Source organism: Coenobita brevimanus, chromosome 71, assembly GCF_032717465.1.
Source record: "Coenobita brevimanus isolate Jiangsu-jjx chromosome 71, ASM3271746v2, whole genome shotgun sequence".
NCBI lineage: Eukaryota > Metazoa > Arthropoda > Malacostraca > Decapoda > Coenobitidae > Coenobita > Coenobita brevimanus.
The window spans coordinates 40,659,808-40,678,337 of NC_137024.1; the positions used below are offsets into that span (position 1 = coordinate 40,659,808).

General features: G+C 39.4%; 2 protein-coding genes across 3 annotated transcripts in view; one reads left to right on the forward strand and one right to left on the reverse strand.

Moving 5' to 3' along the window:
- Rab14 (RAS oncogene family member Rab14) overlaps positions 1–8,433 on the reverse strand; it is a 512,826-nt gene extending 504,393 nt beyond the window's left edge. For both annotated transcript variants that reach the window (XR_013898589.1, XM_080277739.1), the window contains exon 1: positions 8,364–8,433. The gene's annotated coding sequence lies outside the window, so the exon portion shown is untranslated. The remainder of the gene's footprint in view (positions 1–8,363) is intronic.
- A 9,190-nt stretch (positions 8,434–17,623) lies between these two features.
- The window catches only part of LOC145406649 (uncharacterized), a 40,368-nt gene continuing 39,461 nt past the window's right edge, over positions 17,624–18,530 (forward strand). The window contains exon 1 of the mRNA XM_080277734.1: positions 17,624–17,770. Coding sequence (XP_080133860.1) covers positions 17,624–17,770 — 147 coding nt within the window. The remainder of the gene's footprint in view (positions 17,771–18,530) is intronic.

Below are 18,530 nucleotides of genomic sequence, written 5' to 3' on the forward strand. Positions count from 1 at the left end.
GTCCAAAGAGACAGAAAAGAGAAAAAAAACACCAGAAGGGCAGTTACCTACAGTTTTCATGGAAGGTGACTCCCCTTCCAAAAACTAACACTCCTCCTCCTCCTTTCCACATCCATCCTCTTAAGCCATCAGCTCTCCTCAGTACAGGTAAGCCCTTAATTCACGCGAACTTTTTCACGCCGTTTCGGTTATCCACGAATTTTTCGTACAATAATTAAAACACGAAATTGTAGTATTCAAATAAATAATTTTAATATACAAGAGAAATAAATAAAATATAAAATGCCTACCTGCTGCCTGTGTGCATACATATATGTATGTGTGTGTGTGTGTGTGTGTGTGGAAGGTCGGTCCACACAGTCAGTTTGAATCCGATGGTCGAACCATGCATGACTCGCGAATCGTTATTTGTGGCTTATTTTTCTGCCTTCCAGTGATTGCTTGCCTTGTCTGCCAACCTGGGGCCTAAGCCTAGTGCTAGTGATGCATGTGGTAACACACCAAAACGGACTCGTAAAGTGATGTTGCTGACAGAGAAAGTTAAAGTGTTGGACAAACTTAAGGGAGGAATGTCGGCGACAATTCCCCGTCATTTATTTACATACCAGTTTATTTAGCAAGTACAGTACACTAGTTTATTACTTATATGAGATATAAAATCTACCTGAAAATTAGTTATTGAAGTATTAATTAATCAATAATAAGTGTAATTATAGAATGACGGAATTGTCCATGTTTTGATGGTGAATTGACTTCATGGTGAAATGTCTCTGAACCATGTGTTTGGGGTGAGTCAACTGTTCTTACACTAAAGAAGACAGAACGTAGCATACGGGAGTCAGTGGGGGCTAGTGCACCAGACTGTGCTAAAGTGTCTTCACCTATGTGTGTGAACTGGCTTGGAGCCGTATGTTTGGGGTGAATGAGTCAACTGTTTGGACAATAAAGAAGGCAGAATGTAGCATATGGCAGGCAGTGAGGGTTTGTGCACCAGACTGCTGAAGTGTCTCCACCTACGCTTGTGCTTGTCAGGTTTCAGTGTTAAATTTCTTACATTTTTGTTGTTTTTCATACTTTATGCTAGTTTATAAGGTGTATGTAGTGCATAAACAGTATTATTCAGATGTAATATACTTAGTAGACATGCATAATTATGTGCACACAAGGGCAGAATGTATACGCGAATTTACCACATACGTGAAGGGTCTGGGAACGTAACCCTCGCGTGAATTAAGGGCTTACCTATACGTGTAAGAGGCAGTAAAATTATCATTTATATCATCTACAGGGTATATTTCTTTATTTTAAAGGTTTTATGTATGGCTTAATGCAAAATACATTGTTTCTTATGGAAAAAAAATCGGTTTTCAAACAATTCACATTTCGTACAGCCTCCAGGAATGAATTGTGTACGAATTCTGGGGTTCTACTGTATATACATATATAAAGGAACTAATGTCCACACTAAAAATCTTATTTTGTTTCAGCACAGGGACAGTGCATTTTATTCTAACACCCATTACTTTCAGATCAAGGGACATCCCTCCAGGTAAAGGGGTAACTGCACACTTTGCTGATCTTCACAACACATCCTTATATTGGAAAGGTCAAAATTCTAAGATAACATGGTAATGTAATACCCTTCAAGGCACTCTCCTCATTTAAGGTCATAGTTTTAGCATTTTTTTAAAGAGGATAAAAAAAAAAAAAGTACACTTCCCCCTCCTGCCTGCCTCACTGCCCCCCCCCCCCAAAAGAGGAGGGGAGTGAGCTTTAACTTATCATGAACCACCAAGTAGTTCCTATTTTGCACAAACAAGGATAGAATATAACAAGCCACATTTACTGGTATCAGCTATCCAAAAAATATACAGTATTATTTAATTCTACCTGTACTAATTGTTATCCATATTGTTTGTCTAAACACTAATAATCAATTCAGGCATGGGGCTGAAGCCAGCTGTTTGGCATCAAAGCTGAAGCCGAAGCCCTGCAAAAGTCATGAAGCCGAAGCCAAAGCCAACGCCCTTGGAAAGTAGTGAAGCCAAAGCTGAAGTCAGGTAAATATTCACAAAGCCGAAGCTGTACAAATTTGACGATGCCAATTGTCACGAGTCGGCTCGTGACATCATGTGGTGGGAAACTGCAAACTCTAGTGGAATCCCAGTGTTATCGTTCAGTTAACCGCTCACCCGGTCGGGAGTGTTTTCAAAACAACTTTTCACTGTCATAAGTGAACGTCTTTGTGCAAGACATTAGCGCTTCCGCTGAGCGATTTATTTTGGGCATGTTTCGCTCATTCTAGCCATTAGTAATGTCGCTGGACATTTGCCTCTTTCCCACGATACGGAGTTAGTCGAGGTTTGAGCGCCATGAAAGCAGGTTGGGCCAGAACGTAATGCCGCCGTTCCTGATTTCCACATAGTGTGATAGGTGAGAGGCTCAGCGAGTGCAGTGTCCTTCCAGTAACGGCGCCCGGTCATCCACTTAGTCCACTCTTTGACCAGTATTTGTTTTCGTTTTTTTTTCTAGGTTTAAGAGTTAGCTTTTGAGTGAGCGAGTGAGTGCGATCTCTTTATTTGAATTCATCTTGAGACTCATGTAACGTTAATTCATTTGATTGTAATCAATAAATTAACGGTTCTTTTTCTTTGAGCTTAATGTAATGTAAACTCGTGTTTCATTTCTCCATAATTAACCTGCCCCATCCCGACGTTTTTGGACCTTTTTTTTTTGGCTCAAACATCCGCTTTTGGTGAGAAACATCGAAAATTCATAGAGAAATCGCTCACCTGAGGTTTAAAATACCAGATTTAGGTACGAGTACATACTTCCTTACCTGACTGGGTTTTCTAACAGGCTGGCACCAAAGAAAACGAGTTCTATGGGAGGGTAACTATTTTATCCACTCATAAATAGTATTTATTTATTTACTTGGTACGAATTTATATGTAGTACAAGAGTATATTGGTTTTCAAACAGTAATATAGGCATTATAAGCATTGTTTCACTCACTAACTCATCACTATTCATGACCTTTTTTTTCCCACATTACCTGATCATCATTTCTGACTGTTTCTTCCTCTAATGCTATGTAAACTTTGTCCTCCACATTGTCATCGATTGGGGAATCACTCTGGCCCTGAATGTCTTTATTGGCCAGGTCACTTGTAACAGGTGAATTGCCGAGACAGTGGCGTGCAGGGGGAGGGGAGAGGTTATGCGGTGTAAGGCATTGTTCCTGCTTGGCATCTTGTAGAGGAATAGAGGAAGGTGTCCCATGTATACGTGCCAAAAATCACTCGCGAAATCACTCATGAAAATTGAAAATTGTGCAAATTAGGGACCTTGCAATGTTGCTGTTTTAATTCACGTCGCCGGGATGGCGCGGGTTAAGCTTATTTCCCTTATAGCTCCTAGCTTGCATAAACGCTTTGCTATTCATAACTGGTACATAGGCCAGTCTTGTTGTATTAAGCTTAAAATCCGTTGTGCCATCTAGGAATTAATGCATCAGCAAGAACCTGATATCATTAATAGTATTAGTTATTGATTGTCAGGGGTGAAGTCAGTTTCTCCAGAGGCCAACAGTACTAATAATCAGCATTTGTAAGTAATTAGTCTCTGCTGTGTACTGTTGAGAAAGTTTATATATTCTCGTCCTGAGAGAATCGGCGAAGCAAGCCAGCATAAAGTAATCATTGCTTGATTTTTAGCAAGACAATTCACAGTCCCTGCTCTTCAGTATTACTGAACATTATCCTTTAATATTACATATTTTAAAAACCCCGTGACACCAATAATCAGCTTCATGTCACAGTATCCTCTTAGAGCAGGATAAAGAAGCACTGTTTTCACTGTCCCACATGTTGTAACAAACTTTCTAGCCCTGGTGCTATAGCCAGCAGTTGGGGCTGAAGCCAGCCCCTTGGGTCTGAAGCCGAAGCCCTTGGAAGGTTACGAAGCCAAAACCGAAGCCATGACCTATAAAGCATGGCTTCATGAAGCTGATGTCGGCTTCAGTCCCATGTCTGACCATCATCAGTTATTATAGTATAGTGCCCTCGCACAGTAAACGTGTTCAGAGTAAAGGATTTGCCTAGTGAACGAGCAGGGAGTAATCAGGTCCACAAAACCATGATGAATGAGTTGAACCTGAGTAAATGAAATTTTGGGGAAAGAGTAGGCCATAACTGCCATCTCCACACTGAACGACCCCCTTCCCCCCCCTCAGTAGATGCTGCACAAGAGGTCAGATCTGAGCAACCTTTTGAGCAGAATCCAGTGGAGGATGAAGATTTGCCTAAGATCAGTAAACTTCTAGCGGCAATGTATGTTCTGAGAGAAGAAGTCAAGGCAATTGAAACCAGTTACCTTAGGACACAGGAAGTGCTCTGTGGAGTAGAAACCACTTTTCATCATTACATTGTGGAAGGCACAATGTGGAAGTCAACAGAAGAAAACAAACAGTCATCACACACTACTACCAAACCCAAGAACAACAGGAACCAGTTGCCTCTACATCGTCTGCTTCACTTCCTGGGGAAGACGATGATGATGTGACATCAGTGGTGTCATCTTTGGACTTTGAAGGTTATATGGGAGAGGTGAATAAGGTAGAGGCATGTGGGGAAGTGGTTCAGTCAAGTAATGAGGGAGGGACTGGTGACAGGAACGAGGGAGTGGAAGGTGATGTGGAGGGGTCATCCTAAGTGTATCTCCCTGCCTTGGAACCACCTGTATTCAAGCCAATCAGGACTGCCATCTGCATCATTTAAGGTAAATAACCATGTGTTTTATATTTTATATATATGAACTGTATGTGTCTGAAATGCCTTTTAGTAAATCTCTGTGGCTCAAAAAGTGGACTTTGAGGGAGCAGTGCTGCCCATATGCTATTTTTTCCCTAAGACATGTTGTTCACAGTAAACAAATTCATTTTGAACGAGCTCATCTGCCAGCCATAAACTCATTCACTGTGCGAGGGCACTGTATTAACTTAGCCTATATGGTCTGCTTAGTGAGGTGGAGCCATAATTCCAGAGATTTTGGTAATATATAAAAGATTGTATTGTCCTTTTAGTGGATACAGTGTTTATATGCTCTGATGAACTGCAGGAGAGCTCCCATTAACCCCTCCATGGCTGCCGGCGTCTAATGACGTTTAGCCGATAAATGGCCGCAGGCGTTGTTTGAGCGCGGCCTATAAAAAACGTCAAAAATTTTGGGGAAGTGATCAAACGTTCTGAACGTCTTCAGACTGAGCTATACTACACTCCCATACACACCATCAAGCAGTTCAGAGCTTGGTGCTGTGATGAGTGGATTTTCTATTTTTTTGCTCCTGGCCATGCCAAAGCAAGCACAACTACACCCATTATCTCGACCCAGACAGAAAATATCATCTTTGTTCTCTCTTGCAAAATACACACAACCACCTGTTTACGATTATGAATTAATACAGGTATAAACAAAGAAGACATTTTAATAAGAGAAAAATACATACAGGTATTTGTCTTGGTATCTTTACCTATTTGCTCAGGTTTGTTGTACTGTACTGACTTGGATCATTCAATGCAGTGTGACTTGCAGAAAACTGTGAAAACTTTCAGGAAGTGAATGAACATCTGGGACATGAGACTGACCTTCACTTCATGCTCTCACACTTCATTTGTCAGTTAACCACCTACTGCTGTGATGAGTGGATGTACGATTTTTTCGCTCATGGCCATGCCTAAACACACATACAGTACTTACACCCATTGACCCAGACAAAAAGTACCATCTTTCTCCTCCCTTGCAAAACACACACAACCGCCCTGTTTATGATTATAAATAAACACAGGTATAAACAAAAAAGACATGAAAATAAAAATTCATTTTTGTTTGGTATCTTTATCTATTTGCTCAGGTTTGTTGCACTGTTTTGAATCATTTTACATATTATTTGCCTTTTACAAGCCTAACAGGAAAGTTTTCTGTGTTCATATGATGCTTTCATAGACGGGAAGAACTTCCTTCCCTTCCTGGTAATCAGCTCGTGCGAGGTGTGAATGGCAGGTCATCTTGCAATTTAACCCTCACTGTCCAGCCTGTACACTCAAGGGACGATGTTTATCTCATTTAGGTCTGAAAACAGACACTCTCGCCTCCCTTTTCCAACAAACTCCACCACCCATACTACAAAAATAAGTCAGTACTACCATAAACACAAGAAACTCTGAAAAATGAAAAATAAATTCATAATACACCGCTGTATATACTGTAATTTTTTACATTCGAACCTCGCATATTATGTACTGAAAAACTTCAAAATACACATATACTGTAAAGTTATTTCACACCTTTCAGCACCACTGACAATGTTTTTTGATAAGAAAAAAAAAAAAATGCAATGTTGTGTCACTGCAATACCTATATGTGACTAGTATCAGCTGCCTAAATTTATGCAACTTCTGTTTTCGATTACACGCCACAGGATGGGTCTAGGAAGCTGAAATTTGCATTGCCAGGTGCGTCAGAACTTCCTCTTCAGTATGGCAAGGAAAAAAAAAAAAAAAACTTTTCAAAACTTCAGAAAATGGTCCTGGCCTCCACCAGGGGTGCACATAAAATTCCGGACCCACAGCCACGGAGGGGTTAACAAATACTGAAAATTTTATGGCAGTGATTATCTTTCATTCCCTACGTGTCAAGTGGGGTTGGTGGAGGATTAGTGCCCCTCCCTGTAAAACAATTAACTCTAAGCCCTTGGCCACCCTGTTTGGGATACATGGCGTCTGGCAATGAATGAATGAATGAAATTTATGACACCAGACTGTGAGGAAATAATATTTTTATTACAAAAGAGCATCAAGTTATGTTTGTTGACAAAAGTAGTGGCATCCTACAGAGGGCAATAGGTCAGTTTGGACCCAAAACTCATTTGTCCCTATATTGTTCCAATTAGTTTCGTTATACAGTATTAAGTTAGGAGTTGGGAGCAGGGCAGTGAAATGGCGGGGGACAGGGCGACTTGGAGGCGATTTGTTTGTGGCCACCCCAAACGGGATTGAGGCGTCTGGCAATAGATAGATAGATGTTACATCAGGTTAAGTTAATAGGGACACAATTAGTGATAGATTGACTTTGGATCTGGATCAAACTGATACGGTAGTCTGACATGACAGGTGGCCACTTACCATGGTTTGCGTATAAAACTGATGAGGCTGCTGAGCTGATATTTTCAAAATTACATACATTTGCAAGTTTTAAATCTACCACAATGACAACTATGTTAAAGTTTACTGAAAAATAAAATTGTAAATTTTGTGCATGGAAACTCTCCTGCAGTTTCATTAATATTTCTCCCACTTACATGCACTGTCTTTCCTTTTCCTGGACCCTACCCAACTCAAATTTTATTGTACCTGTAGGTGGGAAGGTCAGGGTAGATTTATGGTACTGATGACATCAAAATGATGACAGTGATATAATATACGGTACCATAACATTGTATAACTGTGCTAAGACAGGGCTCTTGTTTGGCGAGCCACAGCTCGCAAATGCGAGTATTTTTTCCCTTCGGTGAACAAATTTTATATGCAAGTCACCTTTTCGCAAGAAAATACATCCACTTCAAAACTCAGTAAACTACAGAATAAATAAATCTCACTTAAATGAACAAAAAACTCAGTAAACTACAGAATAAATAAATCTCACTTAAATGAACAAAAAAAGCATGTTGTGATCGATTATTAAGTCTTTCCTTGTCGCCATTGTGAATGTTTAAAAATTGTGTAAATAAATGAATAAATATATTTAGTGCTCGTAAAATATTTCGGTTCATAGTCAGTTTGGCAACTAAAAATTTATTTGGCTTGTAAATCTGAAACCTTAGGACCCAAATGGTTCGCAACCATTGGCAGTTAGCAAGAGCCCAGTAAGACCTGTCTCTGTACTCATAAGTTACACTAATATCCAGAATATCTAGGGTAAAACTGTCGTCCTGTTCCAAAATTACGAGTAGACCTATTAAAGCTGCCACTCTGTTCATTTTCTTGCATAAGTAACTGATTGCCTGGGAACCATGATTGACACCAAAAAACAAATTTATATCCACAATAGTAGTCGTAAGTCACCATCTACCTCGTATTCTGTTCCATGAGCAATAACTACAAACCTTTAGCCCAAAACAGTAAGAACTCATGCACAAAGTGATGGTGCTTAACACTTTGTTTTGGTTGACCGTTGTCTGACAGTTGCCCCTATCCGTCGCTTCAGAAATGGGGCGTCTCCAGAGCCTCAGACACTATACCACTTACTTCATGGACTTATAGATTATGGAAAATTGTCACTTGCACCAAAAAATTACACATACTCACTTGTACAGATGATCTTAAAGAGATAAATCGATAAGGAACTTATTTCATGACAGTCAGTCCTCCTGCAATATGGCGATTAGTAAACTTGACATGGCGCGTGTGGTCGATAACTCTCAGCAATCAGCTGACGATATAATTGCCGAGGAAATTGCGTGATACTTACCTTTAGAATTGTATTAAAAAATAAAGACAAGAAAGTCGAAAAGGACCAATCAAGCCTGTAAATAGAGTAACAAGCGAGGTGATGGGCGTATGGTAGGAGGATTAGTTTTGTCATGGCTGAGGCAACAGCTGATCGGCTAACTCACATCCTCGGCCAAGAAAAATGTACGGAATGGATGACTTAAAATTTTGCAGGTAATGTTATTGGATGTGACTCTAGATATTGCATAGTATAGTTGTTACATGGACAGATTGTGCAGCTTTTCACTTGACATAATTTTGTAGACCTAAATTAGCTGTAACGACAAAAATGCTTGAGCTCTTACGGTATTGCTAGAAGTAATTACAATAAATCAACATGCAATCATGCATTGAAATGTGTATGTATAGTGATTCACATATGGGAGTGCACCGAGTAATTATGCGATGCTGTCAGTGTCCTGTAAGTCTGTTATCAGTTTCCTGTAATTTGGACATATTTTTTTCTTCAATATAAATTCAGTACCGTAACTTTTTTAACTTAGTATTTGTAAAAGTTCCCACATACTCCAAAAAGGGTGAGCGAACTGACAGAAGATTGTGTTCTGGCAACCACCAATAGCTTTTACTCAGTATAAAAGTGTACCAGCCCTATGAAGGGTTAAAAACCATGGACAGCTGGGATAAAATTTTAATATCCCCAATAATTTTGTGGTAGCTTATGCACCACACACTTGACAGGGTAGTATCTCCAGGCTAGTGTCGTTTTTGTGTGAACAGTTTAGTCCTCAATTTTGTCTGAAGAGTTGACAGCTATGTTACTGTTAAGTAGATCAAGGTAGACAGCTATATTACTGTTAACTGTTAACTAGATCAAGGTAGACAGCTATGTTACTGTTAACTAGATCAAGGTATGTATGTGGGATTACCTATACTGTATATGTACGGTACCATAATTGTTTGGCAGCTTTTGTTATTTACTGGTGTTGAAAGTGTACGGTACACTGATGTTCTTTTATCCTGAATTGTATTATTTCTCAATCTGTTGATTTAAGTGTCCAAAGCTTGTGCCAGTTTTCCCTTTCACTGTCCATTTCATCCATAATAATTAAATATTTTCTTGTTATTTTATTTTTTTCTGGGTGTAGTTACTGGGCAATCCTTAGGAAAACATTGGACCTCTGCTTATTTTTTGTTTTTTGTTTTTTTGTTTTTTTAACAGAAACTGATTGTGACATTGTAAAGGTGTACATAAGTTTGATCTTGAATATGAAGAGAATCCATCCATAAACAAGGAAAATATTACTACATAAGGGATAGGTTATGTTAGGTTAAATTTGGTTAGGTTAGCATAAAATTGGTTAGGTTAGGTTAGGATAACTAAGGTTAAGTTATGAAAATTAAGGTTGGATTTAAATGAATAGTTACTGATAAGGGTAGTTTCTTTCAGTAATAGCATTCTAAGATGGCATCCATCTCTGCCTTTGCACACTTGAAGATGGCATCCACTTGTAAACAAACACAACCTTTTTAAATGCTTGTCATGGCATTAAAAAAAAATAAAAACATTGAAACTTGTTGAGCTTTTACTCAAGAGCGATTGATGTGGTACAAGAGAGAGATGGTTGGGTGGATTGTATGTACTTAGACTTAGAGAAGGCCTTTGACAAGGTACCTCATAAGAGACTAATGTGGAAACTAGAATATATAGGAGGACTAAAGGGGAAACTTCTGGAATGGATGAAAGACTTTTTGAGAGACAGACAAATGAGGACAGTAATAAAGGAAAAGATGTCTGGATGGAGGGAAGTAACAAGTGGAGTCCCTCAAGGCTCGGTGTTGGCGCCAGTAATGTTCCTGATTTACGTAAATGATATGGTAGATGGAGTGAACAGTTATGCAAGTCTGTCTGCTGATGATGTAAAGATCTTGAGGAAGATAGAGGTTGAGGAGGATTGTAAAATACTGCAGGAGGATTTGGATAGGATACACAATTGGAGCCGAACGTGGGAAATTAAATTTAATGTAAAGAAATGTAAAATATTGGAAATGGGTAAAAGTACCAGGAGACCATCACTGAATTATTTTTTGGGTAATGAATTAATCACAAAAAGGAGAGAAGAGAAAGATTTGGGAGTGCTGGTCCAAGATAGTTTGTCACCAGAAAAGCACATTAACAAGATAGTTGGAGAGACTTATAAACTCTTGGCTAACATAAGAGTAGCATTTCATTATATGGATGAGGAAATGATTAAAAAATTGATACTGGCCATGATCCGCCCCAGGTTAGAATATGCAGCGGTAGTGTGGTCCCTACACAAAAAGAAAGATATAAACAAGATTGAGAGAATACAAAGAACAGCAACCAAGATGGTCCCTAGTCTGACAGACCTGTCATACAGAGAGAGGCTGGAAAAACTGGATTTACCTTCGTTAGAGGAAAGGAGAAAGAGGAGAGACATGATTGCGGTGTTCAGGACCATGGTGGGAGTAGATAAAATTGACAAAGAAGATCTGTTTGTATGGGATAAGAGAGCAACAAGAGGACACGGAATGAAATTGAAAAAGTCAAGCTGCTTGAAGGATATCAAGAAATATAGCTTTCCTTACAGAAGTATAGACTTATGGAATAGCCTGGACAAAGAGATCGTCCAGTCTAAAAACTTAAACGAGTTTAAAGCTAAATTCGGCTTATTGAGAAACAGCGACGGAAACCCACGAGCATAGTACATTCCGTGTATATCACAATTAGGTATATTAAGTAAATACTTAAATATTTGGAACGACTTAGACAAAGAGGTGGTGCATGAGAAAAACATTCATGTGTGTAAAGGTAGACTTGATAAATGTGGATATGGAGACAGGACAACACGAGCATTGCTCAATTCCTGTATACTACAAATAGGTAAAATTTACACACGAACGAACGAACAGCCGGAGAGAGCAGATGTCCCAGCCATCGCTGCTAACCTTAAGTAGTTTCAGGAATTTTGTCTGTCCTGTCTCCTAAGGTCTTGTTTTAAATTTAAAATAATGAAAGTTAATAGACTAACAAAAATGTAAAGATTTGTTGGCTAGAGTATACATGAATGTTTGTAGTTAATGGGTAGTGTGATGAGTAAGGATGGAGGTTTGGAGGGTGAAGTGCTTGAAAGGGTACAGCAGGGAAGAAAGGTTGCTGGTTCTTTGAAAGCAGTGATAAGAAACAGGGAAGTGAGCATGGAAGTGAAAAAGTTACTACATGACAGTATTGTGATACCAACTCTAACGTATGGAAGTGAAGCTTGGACGTTGTTGGAAGGACACAAGTCAAGAGTGAGAGCCGTGGAAATGAGTTATTTAAGAGGAGCCTGTGGAGTCACATGGAGAGACAGGCTGACGAATGAGGATATAAAGGAGCGTTGTGGTGTTGATGTGGATGTGATAGGAAGCGTTATGAGGAACACACTGAGGTGGTTTGGCCATGTGGAGAGGATGGAGGGTGAAAGACTGACGAAAAGAGTGTATGTGAGTGAGGTGGAGGGGGAAAGAGGGAGGGGGAGGCCGAGGATGAGATGGAGAGATGGGGTGGAGAGGTATATGAGAGAGGGGGGTGTGAGTTGGGAGCAGGGGAGTGAAATGGCGGGGGACAGGGCGACTTGGAGGCGATTTGTTTGTGGCCACCCCAAACGGGATTGAGGCGTCTGGCAATAGATAGATAGATAGATAGAATCATGGCCGAAAATGTAAACAATGAGGGACTGGAATTTCAAGGATTTGATACAAATACCAATGTCATGGACCTGGTTAAAACATTAATTATGAGAATTAGTGAACTTGAAAAGAAAGTAGAGAATCTAGTGATAAAGAATGTGTCTGAAAATACGGATACTACCATACAGAGTCTGGTCCAATCCAATGGAACAGCGAATGAAGAGATTAGAAATTTGAAGCGTGAAAATGTTGAATTGAGGAGGAACTAGAAGAGAGTACTAACAAAACGGAGAAGGTGAGAAGTGTATTAGAAGAGCATAAGGCAAAGTGGGCACACGTAGAAGAAGAACAGAAAGAAGTGGTCAGCTTAAGAGAGATCATCCAGGAAGAAAGGGAAATGAACAAGAAAAAAATGTAGTGGAAATACTAAAGAAAAAAGAGAAAATAGTGAGAGAAACTGTAGAAAGGAACAGATGTGTGGTAGTATTTGGAAACAGGGAAGAGGAAGAAAAGGTTAGGTTCGTAAGACTCGAGAGAGACACGAACCTGTTGAGAGGAATATTAGGCAAGATTGACCCCGAGAGGAATATTAGGCAAGATTGACCCCGAAGGAGACAAGTGGGTAAAAGAAATTGAGGAAGTAAGGAGGATAGGGCCTTATAAGAAAGGAGAAACAAGACCAATGAGAGTCAAGTTTACATCAGAAAGTGTAATAAATGAGATACTTAAAGTGACCTGGAAATTAAGCAAAGAGGCGGGGATGGAAAATATTATAATAAGAAAAGATCTGAATGAAGAAGAAAGAGAAGTTTTAAAATCATTAAAGGAAGAAGTAAAGGAAAAAAATGATAAGAGGACAGAGGAAGAATGTAATACTTTTTTTTGGAGAGTATTGGATATGAAAGTAAGGAAGTGGTATTTAAGGAAATAGAAGTGAAGAAAACTAAGGGGGATGGCTGTGAAAGATCAGAAGTTGAGGAAGTGGTACAGACAGAGAGTAGGAGAGAAGAGGGTTTTAAAAACGTCAAAAATAATTTGAAGGTGATATATACTAATGTTGATGGTTTCATATCGACAAGGATCAAAATTAACGATTTCTTGAGAGAACATGAACCTGATGTTATATGCTTTGTAGAGACCAAATTAAGAGAAGATATTGATGTTCATTTGGGAGATGGTAAATACAAACTGTGGAGAAAAGACAGAAAAGAAAAAAAAGGAGGAGGAGTGATGATAGCAGTGAAGAACAACATAAATGTAGATACTGTGGAAATGGGAGAAGGCAGGGCTGAAGTGATATATATGAAATAAGAAACTGGAGAGAATGTTAAGAGAGATATGGTGGTAGTGTATGTTCCCCCAAAGACGAGAGCATGGAAGGATGACGAATGCCATGTGATGTTGTCAGATATGGCTAGCTATTTGCAAAAAATAATTGAGAAAATTAATAATATAATTTTGGTGGGTGACGTTAACCGTAAAGAGGTGAACTGGGAGGAATGGTACTCAGGAGGCGGCGAGGATTCGTGGGGCACTACATTATTAAATATAATAATGAATAATGTGATGATGCAATGGGTCAAAGAAGAGACACGGTTTCGAGGTGAGGGTACACCAGCAAGGTTAGATTTACTATTCACCAAAGAACCGGATGTAATAGAATCGTTGAAATATCTCTGTCCTTTAGGAAAAAGTGATCATGTGGTCATTGAGTTCCAGATGTTAATATGGAATGTTGAGCCAAGAGACGAGCTTCATAGACAGGGAAGATACAACTTTGGGAAAGCAAATTTCACAGGATTGAGAAACTTTTTTGAAAATGCGGATTGGAGAAAATTCAGAGAAACGAGAGATACAGAGGAAGTGGGATATCTTTCTAGACCTCTGTAATTTGGGAGTGGAAAAATTTGTACCAAGAGTAAGAGGGAAAGAAAACAGGAAAAAGGAGTGGTTTAATAGAAGTGTATGATAGCAAAAAAAGAGAGAGAGATAAGGTGTGGAACAATTGGAGAAAGAGAGGTAACAACAGAACAAAGGAAGAATATAAAAGAGCAAGAAATGAATACACAAGAATACGTAGAGAAGAAGAAAGGAATTTTGAAAAAGGTATAATAGACAAATGCAAGGATGAACCCAAACTGTTCTGTAGATTTGTTAATGGCAAACTGAAACAAAAGGAAGGAATCACCAAACTGAAAGTAGAAGGAGAGGTCTTTAAGGATGCGGCAATGCAAGCAGAAATAATGAACAAACGTTTCCAGTCAGTTTTCACTAAAGAAAAGGAGCTTGTGGAAGGGGAGGGAGTGATTAGAAATGTTCCGGTGATAAAAGATATAAAAGTGGATGTACAGGAAGTGTATAAATTACTGGAAACTCAAGATGTAAGGAAAGCCCCAGGACCTGATGGAATTTCTAATTGAGTACTGAAGGAATGCAGAGAACAACTGGCGGATAAAATTCACAGTTTAATCGTATGCTTACTGGAAGAGGGGAAAGTGCCACAAGAATGGAAGAGGGTAAATGTGGTACCAATTTACAAGGGAGGAAACAGGGAAGAACCCCTGAATTATAGACCAGTGTCTCTAACCAGCATGGTCGCAAAATTGTGTGAGAGAATCCTGAAAGACAGATGGATAAAATATCTGGAAGAGATGAATATTTTGACTGAATGTCAGTTTGGATTCAGAAGTGGAAGGTCATGTGTTTCTAACTTGTTGAGCTTTTGCTCAAGAGTGAATGACGTGGTACAGGAGAGAGATGGTTGGGTGGATTGTGTGTACTTAGACTTAGAGAATGCCTTTGACATGGTACCTCATAAGAGACTAATGTGGAAACTAGAATATATAGGAGGACTGAAGGGGAAACTTCTGGAATGGATGAAAGACTTTTTGAGAGACAGACAAATGAGGACAGTAATAAAGGATAGGATGTCTGGATGGAGGGAAGTAACAAGTGGAGTCCCTCAAGGCTCGGTGTTGGCGCCAATAATGTTCCTGATTTACGTAAATGATATGGTAGATGGAGTGAACAGTTATGCAAGTCTGTTTGCTGATGATGTAAAGATCTTGAGGAAGGTAGAGGTTGAGGAGGATTGTAAAATACTACAGGAAGATTTGGATAGGATACACAATTGGAGCCGAACGTGGGAAATTAAATTTAATGTAAAGAAATGTAAAATATTGGAAATGGGTAAAAGTACCAGGAGGCCATCACTGAATTATTTTTTGGGTAATGAATTAATCACAAAAAGGAGAGAAGAGAAAGATTTGGGAGTGCTGGTCCAAGATAGTTTGTCACCAGAAAAGCACATTAACAAGATAGTTGGAGAGACTTATAAACTCTTGGCTAACATTAGAGTAGTATTTCATTATATGGATGAGGAGATGATTAAAAAATTGATACTGGCCATGATCCGCCCCAGGTTAGAATATGCAGCGGTAGTGTGGTCCCCACACAAAAAGAAAGATATAAACAAGATAGAGAATACAAAGAACAGCAACCAAGATGGTCCCCAGTCTGACAGACCTGTCATACAGAGAGAGGCTGGAAAAACTGGATTTGCCTTCGTTAGAGGAAAGGAGAAAGAGGGGAGACATGATTGCAGTGTTCAGGACCATGGTGGGAGTAGATAAAATTGACAAAGAAGATCTGTTTGTATGGGATAAGAGAGCAACAAGAGGACACAGAATGAAATTGAAAAAGTCAAGCTGCTTGAAGGATATCAAGAAATATAGCTTTCCTTATAGAAGTATAGACTTATGGAATAGCCTGGACAAAGAGATCATCCAGTCTAAAAACTTAAACGAGTTTAAAGCTAAATTCGACTTATTGAGAAACAGCGACGGAAACCCACGAGCATAGTACATTCCGTGTATATCACAATTAGGTATATTAGGTAAATACTTAAATATTTGGAACGACTTAGACAAAGAGGTGGTGCATGAGAAAAACATTCATGTGTGTAAAGGTAGACTTGATAAATGTGGATATGGAGACAGGACAACACGAGCATTGCTCAATTCCTGTATACTACAAATAGGTAAATACACACACACACACACACACACACACACACACACACACACACACACACAAAATTCCATGAAGAGCTAATGTAATGAAATGTAGAAGAAAACTGCAAAATAAGGTGGTCCTGTGCACTTGTTGATGTACTTTTTTCACCTTTATCATGTTTTTCTGCCTTTCCCATACACTATTCCTATTTCTTTCATCTTTCTTGTCACTTTTTATTACTCATCTTTCCTTTTCAGATGGCTTTGCATTGAGTGATAGGCCTAATGGTTTCCTGTAAGCCAGGTAACCATTTACAGCACTGGGTGATAACTATATAATCAACTCATACGTGTTCCCTGTGTATCAGCTGGTGGGTTTGTGGAGGGTTAGTGTCCTTCTCTATAAAACAACCAACTCAAAAGTCAAATGGCCACCCTGTATGGGGCGATGGCATCTGGCTATAGTTACTGGGAGATAGATAGAAAGTGCCTCGTAAAGGATTGCTGTTACTAAAGGCCTTGATTTTTTTTTATTTTTTTTTTTATTTTTTTTTTTTTAGGGGATGATTGAGTGAATGAGAGTGATAGTGAATGCGGTACGAGTGAGTGATTGAGTGAGAGCGACGGTGATGGCGTAGCACCATTTGACTCAGGTGTCAGTCAACCCCTTGTAGGTTGGTAGGGACCATGCTCTGAAATTATTTAGTTTTCATTTTCTGCATGATTGTGTATGCAGTAGAGATAGTGTACTTTATATGATGTATTTTTGTGTGTGTACATTGATACAGTATCTAAGCAGTATCATCATTTTGTGTGTATTGCAGCACTTTCAGCGATGGCCAGCAGTATCCAGTGTCCAGTATTCCCAAAAGGGTGTAAAATTCACAAGAAACTTTAGCTACCAGGCAGATGAAGGGTTTTGAATCTCATAGCATGCTTCAGATTTAAACTTGCCAAACCTTTCCTGTGCTATCATCATAAAGAGTCCTCAAAACAACATGAAATTTGGAGTTTCAATGCTTCAAGCATAACTATTTCCACCCTTGGCAGATTCATTCATTCATTGCCAGACGCCATGTATCCCAGACGGGGTGGCCAAGGGCTTGGAGTTAATTGTTTTACAGGGAGGGGCACTAATCCTCCACCAACCCCACTTGACACGTGCACAGATGCATTTGTGAGGCTTGAAATGTTAATGATGCCTCTAGAAATCCCGAAAACATTAACTCAGTTAACCAGTTTTGGACTTTTCACACATTTGCCTGCATGATTTACCCACTTCTGCCATCCTACTTGTAAGTGTTGATAAATGTACTGTACAGCTTTTGTTGCTAATGGAGTAAGTACTTTCATAGATTGATTTCCTGCCTTTTTATCAAATTGCAGGTAACAGGTCTTGCTGAAGAACTAAGCATGACTCCAATGAAAAGTTTACAGGACTGGGCTGCTGACTGTATTGCACACAACCTGCTACACAGTGTCTGCCTTACTCAGTTGGCCACATATACCCTCAGAGTTCAAGTTGGATCAAGCAAAAAAGAAATAATATCAGAGTGTCTGGTAAGCCAAAATATGTGTACCAGTATATACTGTAGCTTCATTTCAGTGTACACTTACTGTTCTTCCAATCAGAACCTGAACTCAGTAGATTGCAGTGATTCTCTCTCTCTCTCTCTCTCTCTCTCTCTCTCTCTAAGCAAGGAAAAAGGAACCAGAGTTTGTATTATGAGAATGAGGTGAATCTTGTGCTAAAGTTATGAGTTGTTTGTCTCTCATGTTCATATTGCATTGGATTGTGAGTACAGTACTTTTTATTACTTCATCTGTCTCTATCCATCTAAGCTATTGCCAGATATGTTAATCCTGTAAGGGGTGGCCACAATCAAATCTATATCACCCTGACCCCTACCATTTCACTGTCCTCCCCTCAGCCCACACCCCCCTCTCTCATGTATCTCTCCACTCCATCTCCCCATCTCATCCTCGGCCTTCCTCTTCCCCTGACCACCTCACTCACATACACCATAGATGTTATATGCTTATAATCAGAGCCTGATAAGCAGAGGTTTAACTGGCAAGGTGTTTGCCTTATTCTGGCAGTGGGCTCCTGATATACTGTACAGTAGAGTCACAATTTAAGAAAGTGGGAAGCAGTGTCAGGACCAACTTGCCTAGCCCCGGGCTCCTACACTCCTTGTGGGGAAACGTAGGATTGGATGATGGATGGAGATGGATGGGAAGCAACAGACTTACAATATCATGAGCATTTAATTTCTTCATTCATTATTCAGTAGCACAGTAATATCACTCGATTACATGG